Below are 25,868 nucleotides of genomic sequence, written 5' to 3'. Positions count from 1 at the left end.
TGTTCAACATATAAATGCATTCATGTACATTTATAGTTATAAGTTTTATGTCAATAGGTGACAAGCATAACGTACACTGCAATCATTAATTGTGGTTTTCTACTAAATGGACTGGGTTTACTAAGTACGTAATAACATTTTCAGTATTATTTATCCTATTTGCTTTTGCAGATAATGATGGTTCGTATATTTCTTCATCTCACCATAGTCCAGATAACCCACTTTCTCCAATCCCAAAAGTTGAGAAATTATCTTTGTTTAACTGTGAAGTTCCTGATCATGTTTTTGAAGCTGGAAAGGATTTGGTTTCTTGGTAAGAATAAGAGATTGTCATTTGTGTATTCTCATAAATGATTAATAACATTCTCTGTATTCCTTGCTTGTTTTTAATAGTTTTGTTGTTGTGTTTTTACCTTATCTATTTTTCATGTTTATAGACAAATAATTATCTCTGGAAATGTTAATTTAAAGGGATGGTAAATCCTAGTGTTTTTAAAACCATAGGATTTACCAGTGCTATACAAAAAGGCGATTAGCGGCATATGCCGAGCTGAGTGCCTCTGGCCTACCACGGCAAAGTGCAAATTTTTTTAATGGGATGACATCTCCACCTCTTAGCAAATAGCCGCGATAGCCAATCAACATTATTGGCTTAGAGGTGGAAATGCCACATCATTCAGAAAATAGCTGTGGGTGGACAGAGGTGCTCAGGATAAATTCATGGGTAAAAAAGGTAATTTCAACATTAAAGTTTTTTTATACTTCATGACTTTAAGTCCCCATTTATTTATAGCACTGGTAAGTCCTAGTGTTTCAAAAGTGTTAGGATTTACCATCACTTTAAGTTTAAACAGACTGTCAAAAAAAATAATCGGCTACTTATTAGTGTATATACACATATGCTTCTTTTCTGATTTATTCATCTAGCGCTTGTAGTGCAGGGGTTAAACTCAGTTATATGCAGGCAATAGCACAAAAATAAATAACAAAACTTAGGGCATTTTCTTTTGTGCTTTCATGTTCCTTTATAATGTAAGCTCCAAAGTCCACATGTCCTGTTGATCGTCTTTCATAAAGATGGCATACGGCCTACAATGACTCAAATGCAGGGCGCTCTACCCTTTATAATTTATGCATTCTGATAATTGTACTCCACATCTGTATACTTAAAGGGACAGCTCTGCATAATATGTTGGCGCTTAATAAATAAACAACAATAATAATAACCCAGTCCCAAATGGCCATTCTAGTGAAAAAAATATGCAGTAATTGGTTAGAGCATTTTATTTTAACACTAGTAACACTTTATGTTTAAAGGGACATGAAACCCAACATTTTTCATTCATGATTCAGACATAGCATACAATTTTAAACAACTTTCCAATTTACTTTTATTATCTAATTTGCATCATTCTCTTGGTATCCTTTGTTGAAAAGCATATTTAGCTGCTGAATGGTGGCTGAACTTGTATGTCCATTTTGATTGGCTTATAAATGTATTCAGCTAGCTCACTGGAGTGCATTGCTGCTTCTTCAATAAAAGTTACAAAGAGAATGAAGCAAAATTGATAACAGAAGTAAACTTGAAAGTTGTTTAAAAATGTATAATCTATCTGAAACATGAAAGAAAAATTTTGGGTTTCATGTCCTTTTAAGCCCACAAAGTACAGCTCAGGAGCTGCAGGGAACTGCTGGTCTTGAGCAGAAACTACTGTAGACCCAATCGGCAGTAGTAGCTGCGCAAATGAGTAGTGCAAGTACTGCAGATCCTGATAGCTGCAGTTTCTGCTTATTTATCCATACTGAATAAAATGTTGCAATGCAGATTTATTATTTATTTTGATCTATTTATACCTGAAAAAGTGTATTCCCTGGAATTCTGTACCATGAATCTCCTTTATACTGAATAGTGATTGGTTGATATGTGCAGAAGCTCACTCATATGTGTCCTTAATTGGTCACAGCAGAATACATTATATAAACAACACCCAGGGCTAGATTACAAGTGGAGCTAGTTTGCGGGAGTGCAGTAATTAACCAGCCATTACAAGTGGCTGGTTATTTCTACTGCAGTCTCGCAGTAGCAATTAGCGCTTATAAAATTAACCGGAGATCGGATCTCTGGTTAATTTTATAAATCTGCCCCAAATGCCCCCAAAATACTGCGTAGTGTAGTTTATTAAACAATAAAGATGGCAGCATCTTTTAAATTTTTTAATAAATTTATTGCACTATGCTGTATTTTGGGGTTAAAGTTGGCGGGTGTGGGGTGTTAGAAATATAACGGCACTGAAAAGTGCCTTTACATTGCGGTCTATGGGAACTGTGTGTTCCCAGTAAACATATAGTCTTATATACAGTACATATATATTTATGTGTTAATATGTGTATATACACATTAACACATAAAAATACGTGTATATCAGCATATATATTTATATTTGCTGCCATCGCTGCAATGAAGTTCTGATGCCGCCTGACGGTACAGAACAAGGCTCCCATGGGAGCCTATGGAAGCGCGCTCTCATCAGCGTAATGCTTCCCAGCAATGCGAATGCAAGGTCACATTCGGATTGCTGTGAACTTGTTATACCAGCGCACATTAACGAGTGCTGGTATTTCAAAGTGGAACGCTAATATTGCTTTCTTAAAAACAATATATAGCACTCCAATTGTAATCTAGCCCTCAATAGGCTATTTCAAGTGCTCTTTCTATGGACTGTGGACTGCAACATAATGCAAATGTTAAAATAATCTGTTTTGTTTGTAGATGTTTTGCCATGCAGTGATTGATTCATTTAATGTTGTTCTAAAGCATTGTATATTTGTACATTGCAGAAGCATTGTTTTAGTAATATTTTTGTTCTTTTTGTAAGTATGCCAGCTTCTGATTTTCATGAAGTTCCAGATCATTCAAAGCCACAAGTATTAAACATTGATGATCTCCAGCATTCAAATGCTTCTCAACAAGGTAAGATGCTAACATTAATTTGAATTAGATCAGAAAAAAAGACTGAGAAATCATGACATTCTTCTATTTTAAGGCTTCTGTTACACAGTTTAACCTAGCAAATGTACAGACACTCACTGGGTGACGTACACACACTGCTATAACACATGCACAAGTACTGTCACTGTTACTAACCAAACTAGTAACCACATAACACACATTTAAGCGCATATGTTTACCCAAGCCTACGATACACTGCACATTCAAACTGGCCTATAACAATTCCAGTACATAGGCAAAAGAAATTAGCATATATCGACCACAGCACAATCTGACCTGGTAAATTACTCATTCCTACAACACTTGCTAAGACAAATGCTGACATAAATAAATATACACTATGATGATAACATGTTCATGCACACACAATTATCTATACACAAACACAAAAGATGCAGAAAAACATTGAGCCCAGCATAAGTACACAAACACACATGGCGGTGTAAAGAGGTCATTATATTTATGTATGGTGCATATGTAGTTTTAGAATTTTGGGGTAAGGCACATATTCCTACTTTGCACAATCTAGCAGCATTCACATAATACAAATTTGATTGCAGAATACATACATTTTAATACCCTCATTATAACCGCATTATAGATTCATACATTTGGAGCCTAAAATACACAAATGCATAGACACCTATTGATAGTGAAGTAAACGTATAACACAAACAAATGTGGAGACCACAGCACACACTTTGACCCTAGCATTCAAAACAAAAATGTGAAATCAAAAATTATAATAAAGAAATATATTTTTAATAGACATTGTTTTCATTTATTTTGTGTTGTTGATCTTGATACTTTTATATACTTGTGCTGTAGCTGGAGGTGAATAATTTTATGATGTAAAACTCTTAAATTTATATGAGTGATAGTGTCCAGAAATGTTCTGTTTTTCACTGACGGGTCTGTGTTGTGTTCTTACGGATAAACTTACACCGTACCACTCTCTTGAGCCCAGTAGGGGTCCTCTGGTGTCAGTGACACATGACAATATCCAGAAAGACTGAATATTTTAGCACTTTGGTAATGCTTATGCGATCAACCACAAAGGCTTCTTTTTAGTAAAAGAGAATATTATTTATAGACTTTAGTCCCAAAAGGGACAACAAAGAACAATAAGAGAAGAATAGAAACCACACAATTGTTAAATTAATGTTTTTTTTACTAATCTGATTATTCAGAGGGTCTGAAATGTATTACTTATCAACAAACTATAAGCATTTCTTCAGTAGAAGGAGTAGCAGGTCATGAATGTTCCCAATTTGTTGCCAAGGATTTTAAGATATGTATACATATAACTTGTGTTTTTGCAAACCCTACATTTTTTAATTTAGTTATTAAAGTTTGAGATGTTATTTGGTAATTTCATGTCCATGTTATATATTGGCATATGGAGATATTAAAAAAATATTTGTTATATAATTAAAGGACTTTAGGTCTGAATTAAAATATGAGTATAGTAATCTAATGAATTAATAAAAAAATAAAAAAATTGTTGTGAACTAATAAGTCTTAGTTTTTTTTAGCATAGATCTGACCCTAGATCATATTTGAAGTCATAGACGACAGAAAGATATTGAAAAGGACATAGCAGTGAGAAAAAAAAGCTCTAGTGTATTAAACGCATAGTTATATGCAAGCAGTAGTGCAATATTAAAATGCTCTAAGTACTGCAAAATAGTTAAACACATAGTTAATGTCACCTTCAGAGTATCAATGCAATGCACTATTTGGACTTATGGTTGCCACCCAGTCTGTATTTCTTTCATATAGGTGGCGAGAGTTCACGACCTGTAACGTATGGGATATACATTCCCACCTGAAGAAGGCAAAGTTTCCCAAACCCCAAAAAACCTATAAAACCCCTCACACCTCACTAATACCTTAGTTAGGGATTTAATTTCTCAGCAAAAAAAAAAAAGCTGTTTATTTTAATCCTTTGTTACTCGTGGACTTTTACATCTTGGGTATTATGTCTTATACGTAACAGATCGTGGACTCTCACCACCTATATGGAAAAAAACGTAATTTATATCTCACCTCATAAATTAATTTCTTTCATGGTGGCGAGAGTTCACGAGCCCCCACCCATTTGGGGTTGAATTTTTGTTTAAGCGCATCCTCGTTTTGGCTTTTACTCCTTCTAAACACCTTATCACTTGGCTATACATCAAACTAAGGTATGAGTGAGGTGGAAAGGGTGTAATAGACTTTTAGGGTTTGGGAAACTTTGCCTCCCCCAGGTGGGAATATATATCCCATACATAACAGGTCGTGGACTCTCGACACCATGAAAGAAATTAATTTATGAGTTGAGATATAAATGATGATTTTGCTGACATGGGTAGTATGTTCAAAATAAAGATTAGAAAAAAAGATACAGTCATAGTGACACTTCTTTTAAGTGTGTTAGACCAGTGTTTAATTCCAGTCCTCATGTAGCCCTAACAGGTCAGATTATTATGATATTTGATCTAGAGCACAGGTGAAATAATCAGCTGATCAATAACCATTGTTACTAACCGGTACTCACGAATCAGTTGATTTTTTTTTACCTGTGTTTTATTTTTAAAATATGGCCTGTTAGGGAACACTATGTTATTATATAATTATAAATCAATGATCAATCATTTAAAATCAGTCCTAGCAGATTTAATTCTTAATTTACGCTGTATAATTATCTATGCAAATGTTTGCTAATGAGCAGGACAGGTATTTCTTTGCAGAAAATGTGGCCAACCTTCTGGTACCTAAGTGAACACATCTGGTGAAATTTTGTCAAGAGAAAATTCTAGTTTAATTATACATTAAAGATGGGTATGATTGCATGTGACATCCGTAACATTGTAGGGCACATTGATTTCCTGTTTGTTAGAACACTTTAATTTATTTACTATATTTTCTTGGACATGCACAGGTTAACAAAAAAAAGACACACTGACTTATCAGAGCTTGCTCAAACTTTTAACGCCTTAGTAGATGTGAAACAGCCGTCTACCTTCCAAGTACCATAATCGGTTTCGGATCTAATTACTAAGCTATGGAATAAGCAGGTGTATCTTATATTCCGTCTGCTAAGTGCAAGAATATGTTTCCTCTCCCTTGTGCGAAATTGAAGACAGACTACAATTCCTGCTGACAGACTTTATGTTTAGGCCAGCTATCAGTGAAGCTGCAAATACCTAGATCTGATGTGATAGACTTTTCAGACCTTGTTGCTGAAGAAGCTGCTCTGAACGAGATCCAGCATTGCATGACAATAATCAAGACCACAAACCGCTTTATAGGTGATGCAACTGTAGAAATGCTAAGCATCAATGCGAAAAATGCTTTCATGGTCTGTTTTAGCTAGACAAGCATTATGACTAAAGGCCTGTTCTGCTGACGTGGTGTATAAGAGCAGACTATTATCTCTACCCTTTCAGGTAAAAATTTTGTTTGGACCAGGTCTGAAAGCAATTATTTCAACAGTAAGTGGAGGTAATGGAGCCTTCCTGGCACAAAACAAAGGCCAAAGGAAGAATTGGGTGCGCTGGATGCATTCTCTCCTTCATCAATCTTAGAAGGATAGAAAGGTCTAAACTGAAACATGCATGGGTGCATTTCAATATGAAATAGAACCATTTTTGCAAAATGCTTCTAGTAAAAGTTATTACTGTTTTTCTGTGGCATACGCACATATCCTGTGAGGGCCTGTGCACCAGTTTTCAAACACCACACCTTCTCAGAGAGCCAACAGCGGCTTGTATGACACAAATGATGTCTTCAGAGGCATAATACTCACTATCTTCAGGCTTTTGAACTTGAATACTGGTGCACAGGCCCTCAAAGGATATGTGCGTATGCTGTGGAAAAATGCTCATAACTTTTACTAGAAGCTTTTTTGCTAATGGAAGTATAATGCAAAAATGCTTCTATTTTAAATTGAAATGCATTTATGCACATTTCAGTTTTGACCTTTCTACCCTTTTAAGTATCAAAAGTCTTCATCCTTCTCAGAAGGCAGGTTCCCCCAAAACCTCTTAGAAACTCAACTCTACCTGGTCCAAATCCAAGAAGCCCACTCCTGCTACAAAATCATTTCTCAGGGGTATTGAATAGGTTTGTGTAAAGGTCCTGTAATTAATGGGAGTAATCACTACTGTTTAAGACTCAAAAATTAACCAGGCATTCTATTCTAACCTTTTCTTAATACCATCTTGGGTCTCAAAACTCTAAACAAGCTTCTGAAAGTACCAACTTTCAAGATGGAGACGATTCACACTATACTTCTTTTAGTGTAGAAGGGTCAGTTTATGTCTACCATTGGCTTCTATTTGCATAACCCGATTCACAAGGGTTATGTCTAGTTTATGGGATTTGCCTTCCTTAACTGTCATTTCCAATTTGTGGTGCTCCTATTCGGTCTGGCAACAGTGCCCAAGATCTTTACAAAAGTTGTAGGCGCCTTACTAGCTTTTGGTACGTGCTCTGGGAATCTCTGTAGCTCCTTACCTGGATAATATTACAATATTCTTGTACAGACACCATCTCTTGTCTTGTCAACCTCCAAAAGTGTTCCTTAAAGGGACACTATACACCAAATTTCATTTAACTGCATGCATTAGACACTACTGTAAAGAATAATATGCACAGATACTGATATAAAAATCCAGTATAAAACAGTTTAAAAAATTACTTAGAAGCTCCCAGTTTAGCTCTTTTAAAAGGATTAACTATTCAGATACTCCCCTCCCCCCTTCCTCTGCATATGAAAAGACAGGAGCAAGCTGGAGTAGGTATACGTCAGTATTCTCCTAAAACTTTGGGGCTTGGTTAGAAGTCTGAAAATCAGTGCAATGTTATTTAAAAATAAGCAAAACTATATTTAAAAAAACAAAACTGTATAGGCTATATAAATGGATCATCTACAAAACATTTATGCAAAGAAAAATCTAGTGTATAATGTCACTTTAACTCCTCAGACCCGATTCTCCTTTCTATGGTCTGTTCTCAGCTTCAGCTCAATCGTCTTCTTTCTGTTGCTCAATGCATGGAAGTTGAGGTCCTAATGGTTACTGCTCCAGATGCAGTCCCATTTGCTAGATTTGTTTATATTTTACAGCAGTGGAACAGAGATTATGAGGATCTGTCTCAAAAGATCCTGTTTAACATCAAGACCAGGCAGTCTTTAACATATTGGCATCCAGACCCTTTTCCAGAGGCCTCGTCTGCCAGTGTGGGTAGTGATCACCACAGGTGCCAGCCTGACAGGTTGGTATGCAGTACAGGGATCTCAGATAGTGCTAGTAGTTTTGTCTCCTTGGGAGGTAATCTTACCTGTAAACATTCTTGAACTAGCAATCTTCAAAGATCTTTAGAGTTGGTGTTTTCCAAATCACAGTGGCTTACATCAATAAAGTGTCCACAATTTTGCAATCTTCATCTTCTGTTTTTCCATCAGGATAAGGCTGTTCTTCGCAACCAGCTATTCTTTACTTTCTAAGGTATTCTTTACTTTCTATGGAGTATCTACTATCAAGAAATTGTGGCTCCCTTTTTATGTCCAGCTCCAAAGAGCGACTTCTTTTTAACCTGTTTTGTTGATTTTAGACTTTCGTTTTTGTTCATTCATTTTTCTGGACTTTGCAAAGGTCATAAAGCTACGGCAGTTAGCTTAGCTACTTGGCTTAAAGGGACAGTTTAGTCAAAATTAAACTTTCATGATTAAGATAGGGCATGCGATTTTAAACAACTTTCCAATTTACTTTTATCATTAAATTTGCTTTGTTCCCTTGGTGGTATTTTTGAAAAGCTAAACCTAGTTAGGCTCAAACTGATTTCTAAACCGTTTAAAACCACTTCTTAGCTCAGAGCATTTTGAAAGTTTTTCACAGTTGGACAGTGCTAGTCCATGTGTGTCATATGGATAACATTGTGCTTACTCCCGTGGAGTTATTTAGTAGTCTGCACTGATTGGCTAAACTGCATGTCTGTCAAAAGCACTAAGATAAAGGGGCAGTCTGCAAAGGCTTAGACACAAGGTAATCACAGAAGTACATACAGTATATTGATATAACTGTGTTGGTTATGCAAAACTGGGGAATGGGTAATAAAGGAATTATCCATCTTTTTAAACAATAAAAATTCTGGTGTAGACTGTCCCTTTAAGACTTTGATTCATAAGCCATACCTGCTTGCAGGGTAGACTTTCCCTAAACGCATTACTGCTCATTTCACTAGAGCAGCCACTTCTTGGGCCTTCCGTAATGAGGCTATCATAGACCAGATATGCAAGGCAGCAACATGGTCTTCATTACATACTTTTACAAAATTCTTTTTGTAAATGTAATGTCTTGTCGGCTCTCACATCTTATTAAAAAAAACAAAATTCATACTTTCCTGATAAATTAATTTCTTTCATGACGGTAAATCCACAAACCCCACCATTCTTTCTATACAGTTGGCGGCAAATCTGATCTTGCACTTCATTTGCTCCCCTTTGTTTTTTCCTGTTTTTTTTTTTTTAGTTTCCTTCCATCTGCTTGGCCATGTGTACAACTGAGGTATTCTAGGTGAGGTGGAGGGATTAAAACTCTGTTATGTAGAGGTGTAATCCCACATGTGATGTCTAATGGACTCTCACCATCATGAAATCAGTGTGATGGAGGCAAATTTTAACCACCGCTGGACTGTGTAAATTGTCTGTCAGCTTCTTTCTTATATGAAAATCACATTTTATTATGACTTCAGAATGCACTTTCATGTTGATTCCAAGTTGACTATTAACCAAATATGAGCTGTTAAGAAAATAAATCAATAAAAAAAACTGTTGCTGTTAGGTTGTGACAGTGTGACAGCAGTGCATTTTCCATGTCATTTTCCATATCACAGTAATTTGTATATTTGCCTTTAAAATGCAGCTGAAAATGAACAAACATGAAAAACTCCCATACTGAAATGTACAGAAATGGCATCATTTGAATAAACATGTTGCTCTTTCTTTCTATAGACCAGGACACCCCAGAGGAGATTGAGAGTGGCATGTCTCATCTTTCAGAGAATTCAGTCATTGACAGTAATGGCAAAAAAGATGCCCCAGTTGCAGATCCAGGCTCACGTACGTTCAGCATTTACACAAAAACTCTTAAAAAAGGGAAAATGCCCAAAAAGCTGCTAACGGATGCAGAATGACATCACGAATCATATGATTCATTTATGACATTATTAGTATTGGTAGCTATATATTAATCCATCATTTCTGCTCAGTCCTTTATTAGGATAGTGGCCGAGTGAAATTACACCTAGGGCAAATAAGGGAATAATAACTACTTAAAGGGACACTGAACTCATTTTTTTTCTTTTGTAATTCAGAAAGAGCATGCAATTTTAAGCAACTTTCTAGTTTACTCCTATTATCAATTTTTCTTTGTTCTCTTGCTATCATTGTTTGAAAAAGAAGGCATCTAAGCTTTTTTTTGGTTTCAGTACTCTGGACAGCACTTTTTTATTGGTGGATTAATTTATTCACCAATCAGCAAGGACAACCCAGGTTGTTCACCAAAAATGGGCACCAAAAATGGGCCGGCATCTAAACTTACATTCTTGCATTTCAAATAAAGATACCAAGAGAATGAAGAAAATTTGATAATAGGAGTAAATTAGAAAGTTGCTTAAAATTTCATGCTCAATCTAAATCACGAAAGAAAAATTTTGGGTACAGTGTCCCTTTAATGGAAATGTTCTTGTTGGGGGAATAGAGATGATGTGAGTAAAGGTCATGGGTGAGTTTTACATTGATCTTGGTTATTTTTATACGGTGTTAACTGTAAAGCTTTTGCACTTTTTCACCTTTGAAAGTATTTAATCCGGTAGGGTGATCTCTTACATAACATGTTTTTATTATATAGATCCTTCCTGGAATTTGATGGTTTTATTAAATTATGCCATTCTGTATAGGGGAAAGTAGAGTGTTCGTTTCTTTTTCTGAATTCAGCAGAAGTTAATTATTTTGTTCTTTACAAAAGTAAAAGTACACCAATATATAATTTTCATTTCTCCTATTGTTGTTTAGATCAACAGTCAACCTCTGTTATAAAATAATGGACTGAATATAGTTGAATCACTGAAATAAAAACATTGCCTTACAGAACGGCACATTTATTCCTTTAGGTAGTGAATCACTTCTATTAATACTAAATAAAACCAATAGCCAATGATACTGCAATGAATCATATCCCTAATGTACTCTACCTTGTCCTGATGTGCCATACTTGTAATATAGCATTCCCTTAATGACACCTAAATCTTATCATTTGGTACAAGCGCTACAGGAATAGCGTATTTTTTATCAAGCCCCAGTGGTGTGCATTATACTTGATATCCGTCATTAACACTCACTACATGGCAACCCGACACTTCAGTATAACATATTATTTTATCTACTCAATGCAACAGAAAGGTTGTCCTAGCTGCACTACCTCTCCTCATTTAATGGGTTTGTCTTCTAGCAGCAAGACCACCAAAATCATAACAGCCAGTTTGTTACAGGGACCATATTTTCTTCACTGCCCCTTATTTAGCTTGAGACTAAATAAATAATATGCTGTATCGCATTGTCCTAAGCAGCACATTTTTAAGAACCCATATAGCCATACAGTGATTTGTATTTTTGTTGTCACTAGAAATGTGGATGGAAAGTTGTGCTTATTCACAGACTAACATGAAAATTCCCAAATGAATCGCTGCTTTTTGTTACGGGTTGCTGGTTTATTTTCTATTTGCCACATCATTTTAGTATTTTTTTTGTGCATAATTTTAGTATTTGAGAGAAAGCATGATCATGCAAACTTAAAGGCCCATAAATATTCATGGGAAATTATACGTTACTTCAAAGTTATAATAATTCCATGTGAGGATTTTTATGTTTATGGACAAAGTGTTATTGTAATTCACATATACCTAGTATGTGACTGTGATTTTGTGCTGTGAACTAATTATTTACATGTCTGTCTTTCCTTTGTTCTCTTCAGACGAGGAGAAGAAAGCAGAACACCATGAGATTGGCCCGGCTCATTCTGGGCACCCATTAAATGCAAAAGGCAAGGCTTTATTATTCCTATGATGGATGTATCTGATCCTAATGTGTCCGAGACAGTGCTCTTTATTGAATGTTCTATAGATTAATCCATCCTTTTTTTTTTTCTTCAGACCAGGACATCCCAGAACAGCTTGATAGTGACCTGTCTCATTCCTCTGAGAATTTGGTCCCTAGAGATGTTGCAGTCGCTTCATATCCTGGCTCATGTAAGTTCAAAATTTCATACCAATTGCTTTAAAGATCCTAAAAGGATGTTAAAATCGATACTTCCTAACTCTGTAAAATGTATAATTAAGGAAAATATTGCAATATTCATTGTTTGTTTTGCCTACTTTTGTGAAAAACCTCTGAATATAGGTGTAGTTCTGCATTCTACAGGGGCTGGATTGAGGTTAACCAGAGCGTCACATTTTACACTGTAATTGCTTAGATCAGATCACAAACTCTTTTACGTCTGTCCCTAACTGTCCACTTCAAATGAGAGCAGTAATTTGGATTCAACCAAGCTTTTCAAGTGGTGTATCCCTGAACTGCTCTGAATTTGCCTAAATGCACAATTTTAACCAGCAGATTTCTGAATCTTTGTTGTTCTGCCTTCCAGAGTTTGTTGATAAATTATTTAATCATCAGACACTAACCTAAGGTGCTTTACATTGTCATGATGTACCAACATTGTAAAAAAAACATTCTCTTACTGGAACTTCCACCTTTTCAACTGCTACTCTTGTCACACTTTATGTTTTGTGCACAAACATTATTGAGCCAGGAATCGTGGTGCACTTTAAATCATGTCAACATTATTCCAATGCAAATTGGATGCAAGTTAAAACTAAATGAGTATCACCTAGATTACAAGTTTTGCGCTATAGAGGGTGTGAAACGAACACAACAAAAGTTGCGTTATTTCACCCTCCATAACGCTGCCATTACAAAAGTCACCTTGTGCGTGCGATATGGTTGTGATGAGCTCCATACCGCACAAAATCCAAGCACTGCTTTGACGTGCTCGTGCACGCTTTCCCCATAGACATCAATGGGAAGAAAGTGTTAGAAAAAAACCTAACACCTGCGATCGCAGAATAAAAAAGCTCTGTAACGCAACGCCATTGATACCCCTAATCTGCTGCCCCCAACATCGCCGACACCTACATAAACTTATTAACCTCTAATCTGCCGACATCGCTGCCACCAAAATAAATCTATTAACCCCTAATCTGCCTCCCCCGATATCGCTGCCACTATACTAAACCCCTATTCCCCCGCACCCCAACATTGCCCACACTATAATAAAGATATTAACCCCTATTGCGCTGCTCCCCGACATCGCTGCCACTAAATAAAGTTATTAACCCCTAAACCGACAGCCCCCCACATCGCAAAAAACTAAATAAAACTATTAACCCCTAAACCTAACACCCCCTATCCTTAAATTAAAATTACAAGATCCCTATCTTAAAATAAATAGTTTAAACTATAAATTAAACCAACATTACTATTATACTAAAATTAAAATAACTATCAATTAAATTACTCATTAAAAAAACCTAACACTACTAAAAAAATTAAATTTACAGTTACAAAAAATAAAAAAATTATTAATTACGAATAATAACAAACGAAATTATCCAAAATAAAAACAATTACACCTAATCTAATAGCCCGATCAAAATAAAAAAGCCCCCTTCCCCAAATAAAAAAACCCCTAGTCTACAATAAACTACCAATAGCCCTTAAAAGGGCCTTTTGTAGGGCATTGCTCTTTTCCCTGAAAAAAAAAAATACAAAGACCCCTCCCCAACAGTAAAACCCACCACCCAACCAACTCCCCCAAACAAAAAATCTAACTCTAAAAAAAAACTAAGCTACCCATTGCCCTGAAAAGGGCATTTGTATGGGCATTGCCCTAAAAAGGGCATTCAGCTCTTTAAAGACAAGCCCAAACCCTAATCTAAAAAAAAAAACACCCCAAAAAAGTTTAAAAAAACCTAACACTAACCCCCGACGATCCACTTACAGTTTTTGAAGTCCGGACATCTATCCTCATTCAGGCGGCAAGATCTACATCCATCCAGGCGGCATCTTCTATCTTCATCCAGGCGGCATCTTCTATCTAATATCTTCAGCCAGGCAGCATCTTCTATCTTCATCCCGGCGGCGCATAGTGGCTCTATCCTGAAGACATCCGGCGCAGAGCATCCTCTTCTTAAGGTCGCCGTTGTATACTGAATCTTCAATGCAAGGGAGCCTTTTCAAAATGGCGTCCCTTGCATTCCTATTGGCTGATTTTGATTTTTGAAATCCAAATCAGCCAATAAATAGGATTAGAGCTATTGAAATCCTAATGGCTGTTCAAATCAGCCAATAGGATGAGAGCTACTGAAATTCTATTGGCTATTCAAATTAGCCAATAGAATTTCAGTAGCTCTCATCCTATTAACTGATTTGAATTTCAAAAATCAAATCAGCCAATAGGAATGCAAGGGACGCCATTTTGAAAAGGCTCCCTTGCATTGAAGATTCAGTATACAGCGGCGACTGTATGAAGAGGATGCTCCGCGTTGGATGTCTTCAGGATGGAGCCGCTCTGTGCCGCCAGGATGAAGATAGAAGATGCCGTCTGGATAAAGATAGAAGACGCCACCTGGATGGATGAAGACCTCGCCCCCTGGATGAAGACTTCTTGCCGCCTGGATGAAGATGGATGTCTGAACTTCAAAAACTGTAAGTGGATCGTCGGGGGTTAGTGTTAGGTTATTTTAAACTTTTTTGGGGTGTTTTTTTTTTTTTTAGATTAGGGTTTGGGCTTGTCTTAAAAGAGCTGAATGAACTTTTAAGGGCAAGAAAAAGAGCTGAATGAACTTTTAAGGGCAAGAAAAAGAGCTGAATGAACTTTTAAGGGCAAGAAAAAGAGCTGAATGCTGGGGGGGGGTTTTACTGTTGGGGGGTCTTTGAATTTTTTTCATGGAAAAGAGCTGATTTCTTTAGGGCAATGCCCTACAAAAGGCCCTTTTAAGGGCTATTGGTAGTTTATTGTAGGCTAGTTTTTTTTATTTTGATAAGGCTATTAGATTAGGTGTAATTGTTTTTGTTTTGGATACTTTCGTTTGTTATTTTTCGTAATTTAGTATTTTTTGTAATTTTAGTATTTTTAATTTTTTGTAACTGTAGATTTAATTTTTTGTGGTGTTAGTTTTTTTTTAATGAGTAATTTTAATTTATTTAATTGATAGTTATTTTAATTTTATTATAATAGTAATGTTAGTTTAATTTATAGTTTAAACTTTATTTTTTTTAAGTTTTTATTTATTTTAAGATAGGGATCTTGTAATTTTAATTTAAAGTTAGGGGGTTGTTAGGTTTAGGGGTTAATAGTTTAATTTATTTTTTTGCGATGTGGGGGGCTGTCGGTTTAGGGGTTTATAACTTTATTTAGTGGCGGCGATGTCAGGGAGAGGTGGAATAGGGGTTAATATCTTTATTATAGTGTTGGCGATGTTGGGGTGTGGGGGAATAGGGGTTAATAACTTTAGTATAGTGGTGACAATGTCGGGGAGCAGCGGAATACGGGTTAATAAATTTTATTAGTGGCGGCGATGTCGGAAACGGCAGATTAGGGGTTAATAAGTTTAATATTGTATTTGCGATGCAAGAGGGAGTCGGTTTATGGGTTAATAGGTAGTTTATGGGTGTTTAGTGTACTTTGTAACACTTTAATTATGAGTTTTGTGTAACAGTTTTGTTGCGTAAAACTCATAACTACTGGTCTCAGATTGCGAAACGGATCGTGTCGGTATAGGCTGTAACGCAAGCTTTTTAGCCTCACCGCAAAACTTGTAATGGCAGCGCTATGGAAATCCCATTCAAAAACTTCATTTTTTTGAGTGCGGGACTGACATTACGTTACATGCTAAAAGGCTTGCAGTACAGCTATACCGACGAGACTCGTAATGGCTGCATTGCTGTTTTAACGCTGAAATGGCAATTTTTTCAGCTTTAAAACTCGAACGCAAAACTCGTAATCTAGGTGTATATACTTAATGATGTTGAGTGGACGCTTCGTGCAAACTATGATCTTCAGCTTGCACTTTCTGTTCTAGTAACCCCTTCACTACTCAAAACTTTTATATAAGTGTTTAGGTTCCTCTTAAAGGGACAGTCAACACCAGAATGTTTAATGTTTTAAAAGATACATAATCCCTTAAAGGGATACTGAAGACAATTTATTTTTCTTTCATGTTTCAGATAGAGCATGCAATTTTAAGCAACTTTCTAATTTACTCCTATTATCAATTTTTCTTCGTTCTGTTGGTATTTATTCCAAGTTCTTTTTATTGAAAAGCTTTAGAAATCACAGTATTAGAAACTAAAAAACATTAACATACCAGAAATGTAAAATAAAACATATCATGTGATCGTTAACAAACAACTGTTCTGTTGGTATTTTATTTGATAAAGCAGGAATGTAAGCATAGGAGCCAGCCCATTTTTGGTTCAGAACCCTGGATAGCACTTGCTGATTGCTAGGTACATTTAGCCACCAATCAGAAAGCTGTATCCAGGTGCTGAACCAAAGATGGGCTGGCTAGTTAGCTTACATTCCTGCTTTTTCAAATAAAGATACCAAGAGAACAAAAATTTATAACAGGAGTAAATTAGAAAGTTTCTTAAAATTGCATGCTCTACTCTGAATCATGAAAGAAAAAAAATGTGTTCAGAATCCCTTTAATTGCCCATTCCCCAGTTTTGCATAACCAACACAGTTATAATTACCTTGTATCTAAGCCTCTACAAACTGCCCCCTTATTTCAGTTCTTTTGACAGACTTGCATTTTAGCCAATCAGTGCTCACTCCTCGTTAAATTCACATGCATGAGCTCAATGTTATCTATATGAAATACATAAACTAACACCCTCTAGTGGTCAAATGCATTCAGATTAGAGACCGCCTTCAAGGTCTAAGAAATTAGCATATGAACCTCCTAGGTTTAGCTTTCAACTAAGAATACCAAGAGAACAAAGCAAAATTGGTGATAAAAGTAAATTGGAAAGTTGTTTAAAATAACATGGCCTATCTGAATCATGAAAGTTTTTTTTGGACTTGACTGTCTCTTTAAGGTTCTTTGTAATGTTGTGGTCAGTGATGTAATCTTTGAAATAATTTACTTCACCGTGGACATAAATATTTATGGAATTACTGGATGTTTTATTTATGAAATTGCTGGATGTTTTGTTTAAATGGTAATTAAATCTGTCCAATAATATAGATTTACAGTGACAATATAGTATAATTTATCATCCAAACCTTCAGGCAACTTCTTAAATGCATTTATCATAGAACAATTGTTCTAATTTTGTTTTGTCCGAAGCTTACCTTATGGCCCTTGTGTCGCATGGGTCAGAAAAGTACAGAATTCTGGTTCATGTGCTGTCACATCTGGGACATTAGTTAGACATCCACTTAGAGAAGGCAGAAACTATAAAAAGTGTTCAGTTGGCTGCACCCTTTCCTGTGCTCATCCTACTGCCTTTGGAGAAAGTTGTAGAGTTTTGCTCTAGCTCTATGGCAGTGATGGCCAACTTTTAGAAGCCTTAAGGTCCCCATATAAATGTATGGTTATTAAACAAAGAAATAATGTTTCCTAAAAATGTCCAGTGGCACACGGCTAGATTTAGGTAAGGGTGTGTAGGGTACCCTCTGTATGATGATTTTCATTACAGAGAGTTCTTCTGAATTGTGGTCTCCCCAAAGCTCACACGTTTAGCTCCACTTTTTCTTTGGGGCCACAAAAACTATTTTTAGTTCTGTTTTTCCCAGGGGCTAAAAAAACTAGTGCAGAGAATGCATGTAGCCCATGGGCTGCCGTTTGGCCATCTCTTCTTTATGGCATAGTTTAATTTACTGGCCTTTGGAACCCTATCTAACGACCACATATTAAGCTCTGGCAAGCTATACTGCAGCTATGAAGCTATCCAGGGCTTAATCATAACATAAGAATCTTCTTACATCTGGATGTCTCTATGGCTTTACCTATTTTTAAAGAAGCTTCCATCACATAGAATATATCAAAAAGGAATTTTGGGTGTTAGTGCAAAGTCCCTAATACCTTCTGGCATTGAAGACTTCAGAATGTGCAACAGCTACCCTGGGCACACAAGAACGGCCTAGTTTGCCTTATATTGTGTCCTTCTATTGTTTTTAAATACCACTGCCAATATTAATACTATTCTTTAAGGAAAAAGTATAGCATGTTTATTCATGGTGTAGACTGCTGTTGCTGTACAACTCGACAATTTGGTTGCTATTTCTTCTAAAGATGTGGTGAGTCCACGGGTTCATCTTAATTACTGTTGGGAATACCACTCCTCTCCAGCAGGAGAAGGCAAAGAGCACCACAGTAAAAACTGTTAAGTATCACTTCTCTACCCATAAACCCCAGTCATTCTCTTTGCCTCTATGTGCATGGAGGCGGTGAATTTTTTGTGTGTAATTAAAATTATATTTTCAAAGAAGATTGAGTCTTCAATCAAGCTACAGGGTATAACCCATCCCACGTTAGTCTTTGCAGTCAAGCTGTGGTGGTTTTAAAGCGGTGGAGAACTTGCAAAGTGGTGCTTGCTCCGTTTCTTTACCTAAGCTGTTCTGATTTTAGATATCTAAGTTTGTTACTTGGCTATCAATGTTATCCTAGTCGCTGTGAGGAGAATGTGTCCTCTCATATTAGGAGCTGTCGTCATGTCAGACAGCATAGCAGGTAAGTGCTGTTTTCCTTCCTATGGGGAGAGGGGCACTTTAGAATACATGTTTTATTTAATGTAAGGGACAGATAATCATGGGATGGGTGTTATTACTAGACATGCTTGCAGGCACAGGTTATAGAGACGTGAGACTGAAGAGTCTCAATGCTAATTATTTTTATTTGTGTTTTTAGCTGCACTGTTTATTATTAGTTAAACGGTTTGTTTTTTGCTTCAGTTTGCGGGCGGGTTTTGACCACGCCCACCTCCTTGTTCAGACCACAAGAGTGTTTTCGTGCCTTCAGACGTCGGTGATGTCATTGGGCCTACGCATTACGGCTCTGTGTGAATTTCTTGCTGCGTAGTGAGGAGCGCTTTAGGAGCGCAAGTGATACGTTGCAGGGTTGATCTGCTTCAAGTGGTGGTAAGAGCACCTCGGTATACTGAGGTGCGTTGGAAGGTTTTTTTCTGAGGTCATTTTATTAAAAGTGTTTATTAAACTCTTACACCTAGATTTAGAGATTTGCGGCTAAAGGAGTGCGTTAGCTACGCGTGTTTTTTTTCCCCGCACCTTTTAAATAACGCTGGTATTTAGAGTTCTCTGCGGGCTGCGTTAAGCTCCAAAAAGGGAGCGTAGAGCATAATTTACCGCCACTTCAACTCTCATTACCAGCGTTGCTTACGGTAGCGGCCAGCTTGAAAAACGTGCTCGTGCACGATTCCCCCATAGGAAACAATGGGGCAGTTTGAGCTGAAAAAAGCCTAACACCTGCAAAAAAGCAGCATTCAGCTCCTAACGCAGCCCCATTGTTTCCTATGGGGAAACAGTTTCTAAGTCTGCACCTAACACCCTAACATGTACCCTGAGTCTAAACACCCCTAACCTTACACTTATTAACCCCTAATCTGCCGCCCCCGCTATCGCTGACCCCTGCATTTTATTAACCCCTAATCTGCCGCTCCGTACACCGCCGCAACCTACGTTATCCCTATGAACCCCTAATCTGCTGCCCCCAACGTCGCTAACACCTACATTATATTTATTAACCCCTAATCTGACCCCCAATGTCGCTGCTACCTTACCTACACTTATTAACCCCTATTCTGCCGACCAGACCTCGCCGCTACTCTAATAAATGTATTAACCCCTAAACCGCCTCACTCCCGCCTCGCAAACCCTATAATAAATTTTATTAACCCCTAATCTGCCCTCACTAACATCGCCGACACCTAACTTCAAGTATTAACCCCTAATCTGCTGACCGGACCTCACCGCTACTATAATAAATGTATTAACCCCTAAAGCTAAGTCTAACCCTAACACCCCCCTAAATTAAATATAATTTAAATCTAACGAAATAAATTATTTCTTATTAAATAAATTAATCCTATTTAAAGCTAAATACTTACCTGTAAAATAAACCCTAATATAGCTAAAAATATAACGAAGAATTATATTGTAGCTATTTTAGGATTTATATTTATTTTACAGGCAACTTTGTATTTATTTTAACTAGGTACAATAGCTATTAAATAGTTATTAACTATTTAATAGCTACCTAGTAAAAATAATTACAAAATTACCTGTAAAATAAATCATAATCTAAGTTACAATTAAACCTAACACTACACTATCAATAAATAAATTAAATCAATTAACTACAATTACATACAATTAAATCAACTAAACTAAATTACAAAAAAAAAACCACTAAATTACAAAAAATAAAAAAAGATTACAAAAATTTAAAACTAATTACACCTACTCTAAGCCCCCTAAAAAATAACAAAGCCCCCAAAAATAAAAAAATGCCCTACCCTAATCTAAAATAAAAAGTTAACAGCTCTATTACCTTACCAGCCCTTAAAAGGGCCTTTTGCGGGGCATGCCCCAAAGAAATCAGCTCTTTTGCCTGTAAAAAATCATACAATATCCCCCCCAACATTACAACCCACCACCCACATACCCCTAATCTAACCCATCCAAACCCCCCTTAAAAAAACCTAACACTAAGCCCCTGAAGATCTCCCTACCTTGTATTCACCCAGCCGGGTATCACCGATCCGTCCAGAAGAGGGTCCGAAGTCTTCATCCAATCTGGCAAGAAGAGGTCCTCCAGAGGGTCCGAAGTCTTCATCCTATCTGGCAAGAAAAGGTCCTCCAGAGGGTCCAAAGTCTTCATCCAGGCGGCATCTTCTATCTTCTTCCATCCGGAGCGGAGCGGGTCCATCTTGAAGCAGCCGACGCGGAGCCATCCTCCCTCACCGACGGACTAACGACGAATGAAGGTTCCTTTAAATGACGTCATCCAAGATGGCGTCCCTCGAATTCCAATTGGCTGATAGGATTCTATCAGCCAATCGGAATTAAGGTAGGAAAAATCTGATTGGCTGATTGAATCAGCCAATCGGATTGAACTTGAATCTGATTGGCTGATTCAATCAGCCAATCAGATTTTTCCTACCTTAATTCCGATTGGCTGATAGAATCCTATCAGCCAATCGGAATTCGAGGGACGCCATCTTGGATGACGTCATTTAAAGGAACCTTCATTCGTTGTTAGTCCGTCGGTGAGGAAGGATGGCTCCGCGTCGGCTGCTTCAAGATGGACCCGCTCCGCTCCGGATGGAAGAAGATAGAAGATGTCGCCTGGATGAAGACTTTGGACCCTCTGGAGGACCTCTTCTTGCCGGATTGGATGAAGATTTCAGACCCTCTTCTGGACGGATCGGTGATACCCGGCTGGGTAAATACAAGGTAGGGAGATCTTCAGGGGCTTAGTGTTAGGTTTTTTAAGGGGGGTTTGGATGGGTTAGATTAGGGGTATGTGGGTGGTGGGTTGTAATGTTGGGGGGGTATTGTATGGGGTTTTTTCAGGCAAAAGAGCTGATTTCTTTGGGGCATGCCCCGCAAAAGGCCCTTTTAAGGGCTGGTAAGGTAATAGAGCTGTTAACTTTTTATTTTAGATTAGGGTAGGGCATTTTTTTATTTTGGGGGGCTTTGTTATTTTTTTAGGGGGCTTAGAGTAGGTGTAATTAGTTTTAAATTCTTGTAATCTTTTTTTATTTTTTGTAATTTAGTGTTTTGTTTTTTTTGTAATTTAGTTTAGTTGATTTAATTGTAGGTAATTGCAGGTAGTTTATTTAATTAATTAATTTATTGATAGTATAGTGTTAGGTTTAATTGTAACTTAGGTTAGGATTTATTTTACAGGTAATTTTGTAATTATTTTAACTAGGTAGCTATTAAATAGTTAATAACTATTTAATAGCTATTGTACCTAGTTAAAATAAATACAAAGTTGCCTGTAAAATAAATATAAATCCTAAAATAGCTACAATATAATTATTTGTTATATTGTAGCTATATTAGGGTTTATTTTACAGGTAAGTATTTAGCTTTAAATAGAATTAATTTATTTAATAAGAAATAATTTATTTCGTTAGATTTAAATCATATTTAACTTAGGGGGGTGTTAGGGTTAGGGTTAGACTTAGCTTTAGGGGTTAATACATTTATTATAGTAACGGTGAGGTCTGGTCGGCAGATTAGGGGTTAATACTTGAAGTTAGGTGTCGCCGATGTTAGTGAGGGCAGATTAGGGGTTAATAAATATTATGTAGGTGTCGGCGGTGTTAAGGGCAGCAGATTAGGGGTACATAGGGATAATGTAGGTGGCAGCGGTGTCCGGTCAGCAGATTAGGGGTTAAAAAATGTTATTACAGTGGCGGCGATGTGGGGGGGCCTCAGTTTAGGGGTACATAGGTAGTTTATGGGTGTTAGTGTACTTTATAGCACAGTAGTTAAGAGCTTTATAAACTGGCGTTAGCCCATAAAGCTCTTAACTCCTGACTTTTTTCTGCGGCTGGAGTTTTGCCGTTAGAGTTCTAAATACCAGCGTTAGGAAGATCCCATTGAAAAGATAGGATACGCAATTGGCGTAAGGGGATCTGCGGTATGGAAAAGTCGCGGCTGGAAAGTGAACGTTAGACCCTTTCCTGACTGACTCTAAATACCAGCGGGCGGTAAAAAGCAGCGTTAGGAGCCCTTAACGCTGGTTTTGACGGCTACCGCAGAACTATAAATCTAGGCGTTATTTTTTTATTGTTTAATTCTTGTTGTATATTTAACGCTAGAGAGTTTGAATAGAGGATAATACCAGTTATGTCTGATATGAATTCCACTCATTTCAATCCCTGTTTATTGTGTTTAGACGCATAAATTGCAGCTCCTATGCAGTTCTGTTCTTCCTGTGTTAAACAGACATTGCAGGGTAAAGACAAGTTTTTCAATGTTGAGCCTTATGTCTCTCAGGAGGATGTTGTCCAGGTAATGCCAGGATCTTCTCCTATTTCGCCCCAAGCCTCTATGGCAGCTAACACTGTGTCCTGCGGTTGCTCTTTAACTCCCAGCGGAGCATTTTTAAAGGCGAAGATTGCTGCACAGGTATCCTCAGCGATATCTTCAGCCTTAGCCGAGTTTCCCAGATTTTCAGGGAAGCGCAAGAGGAAATCTAAGGTTTCAGAGACTAGGGTTTCTGTTTCTAACGCTGACCCTCAGGTTTCTTTAAGAATGGAGGATGAGGAGAATTCTCGCTCAGAGGGTGAGATTTGAGATTCAGACAGTATAATGCCCTTCTCTGATAGTGAAGGTTCTTCCTTCAGGTTTAAGCTAGAACACCTCCAGGTGTTACTAAAGGAGGTTTTAGCTACTTTGGACAATTCTGATTCTCAGGCAGTAGTAACGCCTAAGAAGTCCAATAAACTTAATAGTTTCTTTGATGTTCCTTCCTCTTCGGAGGTTTTTCCGGTCCCAGATAGGGCTAAGGAAATCATAGCGCAAGAGTGGGAGAAACCAAGAATGGTTTTTAATCCATCTCCGGTGTTTAAGAAAATGTTTCCAGTACATTCTTCCATTACGGAGATTTGGTCTTCGGTACCCAAGGAAGAGGGTGCCATTTCCACTCTAGCCAAGAGTTCGACTATACCCATTGAGGATAGTTGAGCCTTCAAGGATCCTATGGATAAAAAGATGGAGGCTTATCTTAAGAAGATCTATGCACATCTTGGTCTTCAATGGCAACCAGTGGTCTGTATTTGCTACGGTGATTAGTGCTGCCTCATACTGGTTTGAGGCATTAACAGATTCTCTACATGAGGAAACGCCTCTTGACGAGATTCAGGACAGAATCAGAGCTCTCAGGTTCGCCAATTCCTATATTGCTGATTCGGTCCTCCAGGTCCTTAGATTGGGAGCTAAGGCTTCTGGTTTTGGCCAGACAGGCTTTATGGTTGAAGTCTTGGTCAGCTGATGTTTCATCAAAGGCTAAACTGATGACTCTTCCTTACAAGGGGAAGACCTTATTTGGACTGGGTTTGGCGGAAATCATTTCTTATGTTACAGGCGGAAAAGGGTCTTTTCTGCCACAGGATAAGATGAGCAAACCGAACGGACGTCAAAGTAATTTTCATTCTTTTCGCAACTTTAGAGGAAAGTCCTCGTCATCTTCGTCCAAGCAGGATAATAACAAGTCAGCCTGGAAACTGACTCAGTCCTGGAGTAAGAGTAAGGAGGCCAAAAAGCCCGCTACCGACTCTAAGCCTGCATGAAGGGTTTGCCCCCGATCCAGGCTTGGATCTAGTGGGGGCAGACTCTCTCAGTTCGCTCAAGTCTGGTTAAAGGACGTTCCAGACCCATGGGCAGTGGAAATTGTGTCTCAGGGCTACAGGTTAGAATTCAAGGGTTGTCCCCCCAGGGGCAAGTTTCACCTTTCCAGGTTATCTGCAGACCAGATAAAGAGAGAGGCGTTCTTGAGGTGTATTGAAGACCTCTTGGTCCTGGGGGTGATTGTTCCGGTTCCAAAGTTGGAACAGGATCTGGGTTTTTATTCAAACCTGTTCGTGGTTCCCAAAAAAGAGGAAACCTTCCGCCCCGATTCTAGACTTAAAATGTCTAAACAAATTCCTAAAGGTTCCATCTTTCAAGATGGAAACCATTCGGACAATTCTTCCTTTGATCCAAGAGGGTCAGCATATGATGACCATAGATTTGAAGGACGCTTACTTACATGTTCCCATCCACAGGGATCATCACAAGTTTCTGAGATTTGCATTTCTGGATCGTCATTTTCAGTTTGTGGCCTTGCCTTTCGGCCTTGCCACAGCTCCCAGAATATTCTCGAAGGTTCTAGGGGCACTTCTAGCGGTGGTCTGGTCAAGGGGGATAGCAGTGGCCCCCTATCTGGACGACGTTCTAATTCAGGCTCCCTCCTTTCCAAATACAGCATCTCACACGGAGATGTTACTCTCCTTCCTCTGGTCCCAAGGGTGCAAGGTAAATGTGGAAAAGAGTTCTCTGGTTCCAGCAACAAGAGTTGTGTTCTTAGGGACGATTATAGACTGTTCTGATGAAGATATTTCTGATGGAGACCAGAACAGTCAAGCTCCTATTGGCTTGTCGAGTCCTTCAGGAGACACTTCGTTCTTCAGTTGCTTAGTGTATGGAAGTAATTGGACTGATGTTGGCAGCCATGGACATCGTGCCATTTGCTCGTTTTCATCTGACAGCTTTACAGTTATGCATGCTCAATCAGTGGAACGGAGATTATCTGGATCTTTCTCCAAAGATAGTGTTGGATCAGAAGACAAAGGATTCTCTTCATTGGTGGCTTTCTCTGCAGCAACTGTCCCGGAGCACTTGTTTTCGCAGACCATCTTGGGTGATAGGGACTACAGACTCCAGCCTGATGGGCTGGGGGGCAGTCTGGAAATCCCTCAAAGCTCAGGGTCTTTGGACTCAGGAGGAGTCCAAACTACCGATCAACATTCTGGAGTTGAGAGCCATTTACAATGCGCTTTTAGCTTGGCCTCGAACCAGTTCATCAGATTCCAATCAGACAACATAACATCAGTAGTGTACATCAACCATCAGTGGGGAACACGAAGTTCCCTAGCGATTAGGGAGGTGTCTCGGATCATTCAGTGGGCGGAAGACCACTGTTGTTGTCTGTCAGCCATCCACATCCCGGGAGTAGA

General features: G+C 37.9%; 1 protein-coding gene across 1 annotated transcript in view; it reads left to right on the top strand.

Annotated features, from left to right (window-relative positions):
• Positions 1 to 25,868, top strand: part of OFD1 (OFD1 centriole and centriolar satellite protein) — a 149,203-nt gene that overhangs the window by 77,975 nt on the left and 45,360 nt on the right. The window contains exons 17-21 of the mRNA XM_053707579.1: positions 172 to 313; positions 2,877 to 2,971; positions 10,011 to 10,118; positions 12,031 to 12,099; positions 12,209 to 12,304. Coding sequence (XP_053563554.1) covers positions 172 to 313; positions 2,877 to 2,971; positions 10,011 to 10,118; positions 12,031 to 12,099; positions 12,209 to 12,304 — 510 coding nt within the window. The remainder of the gene's footprint in view (positions 1 to 171; positions 314 to 2,876; positions 2,972 to 10,010; positions 10,119 to 12,030; positions 12,100 to 12,208; positions 12,305 to 25,868) is intronic.

This window comes from Bombina bombina, chromosome 3 (genome assembly GCF_027579735.1).
Source record: "Bombina bombina isolate aBomBom1 chromosome 3, aBomBom1.pri, whole genome shotgun sequence".
Classification (NCBI taxonomy): Eukaryota; Metazoa; Chordata; class Amphibia; order Anura; family Bombinatoridae; genus Bombina; species Bombina bombina.
The sequence above is the reverse complement of the archived record's forward strand: the minus strand, read 5'-3'. Positions and strand labels throughout refer to the sequence as shown.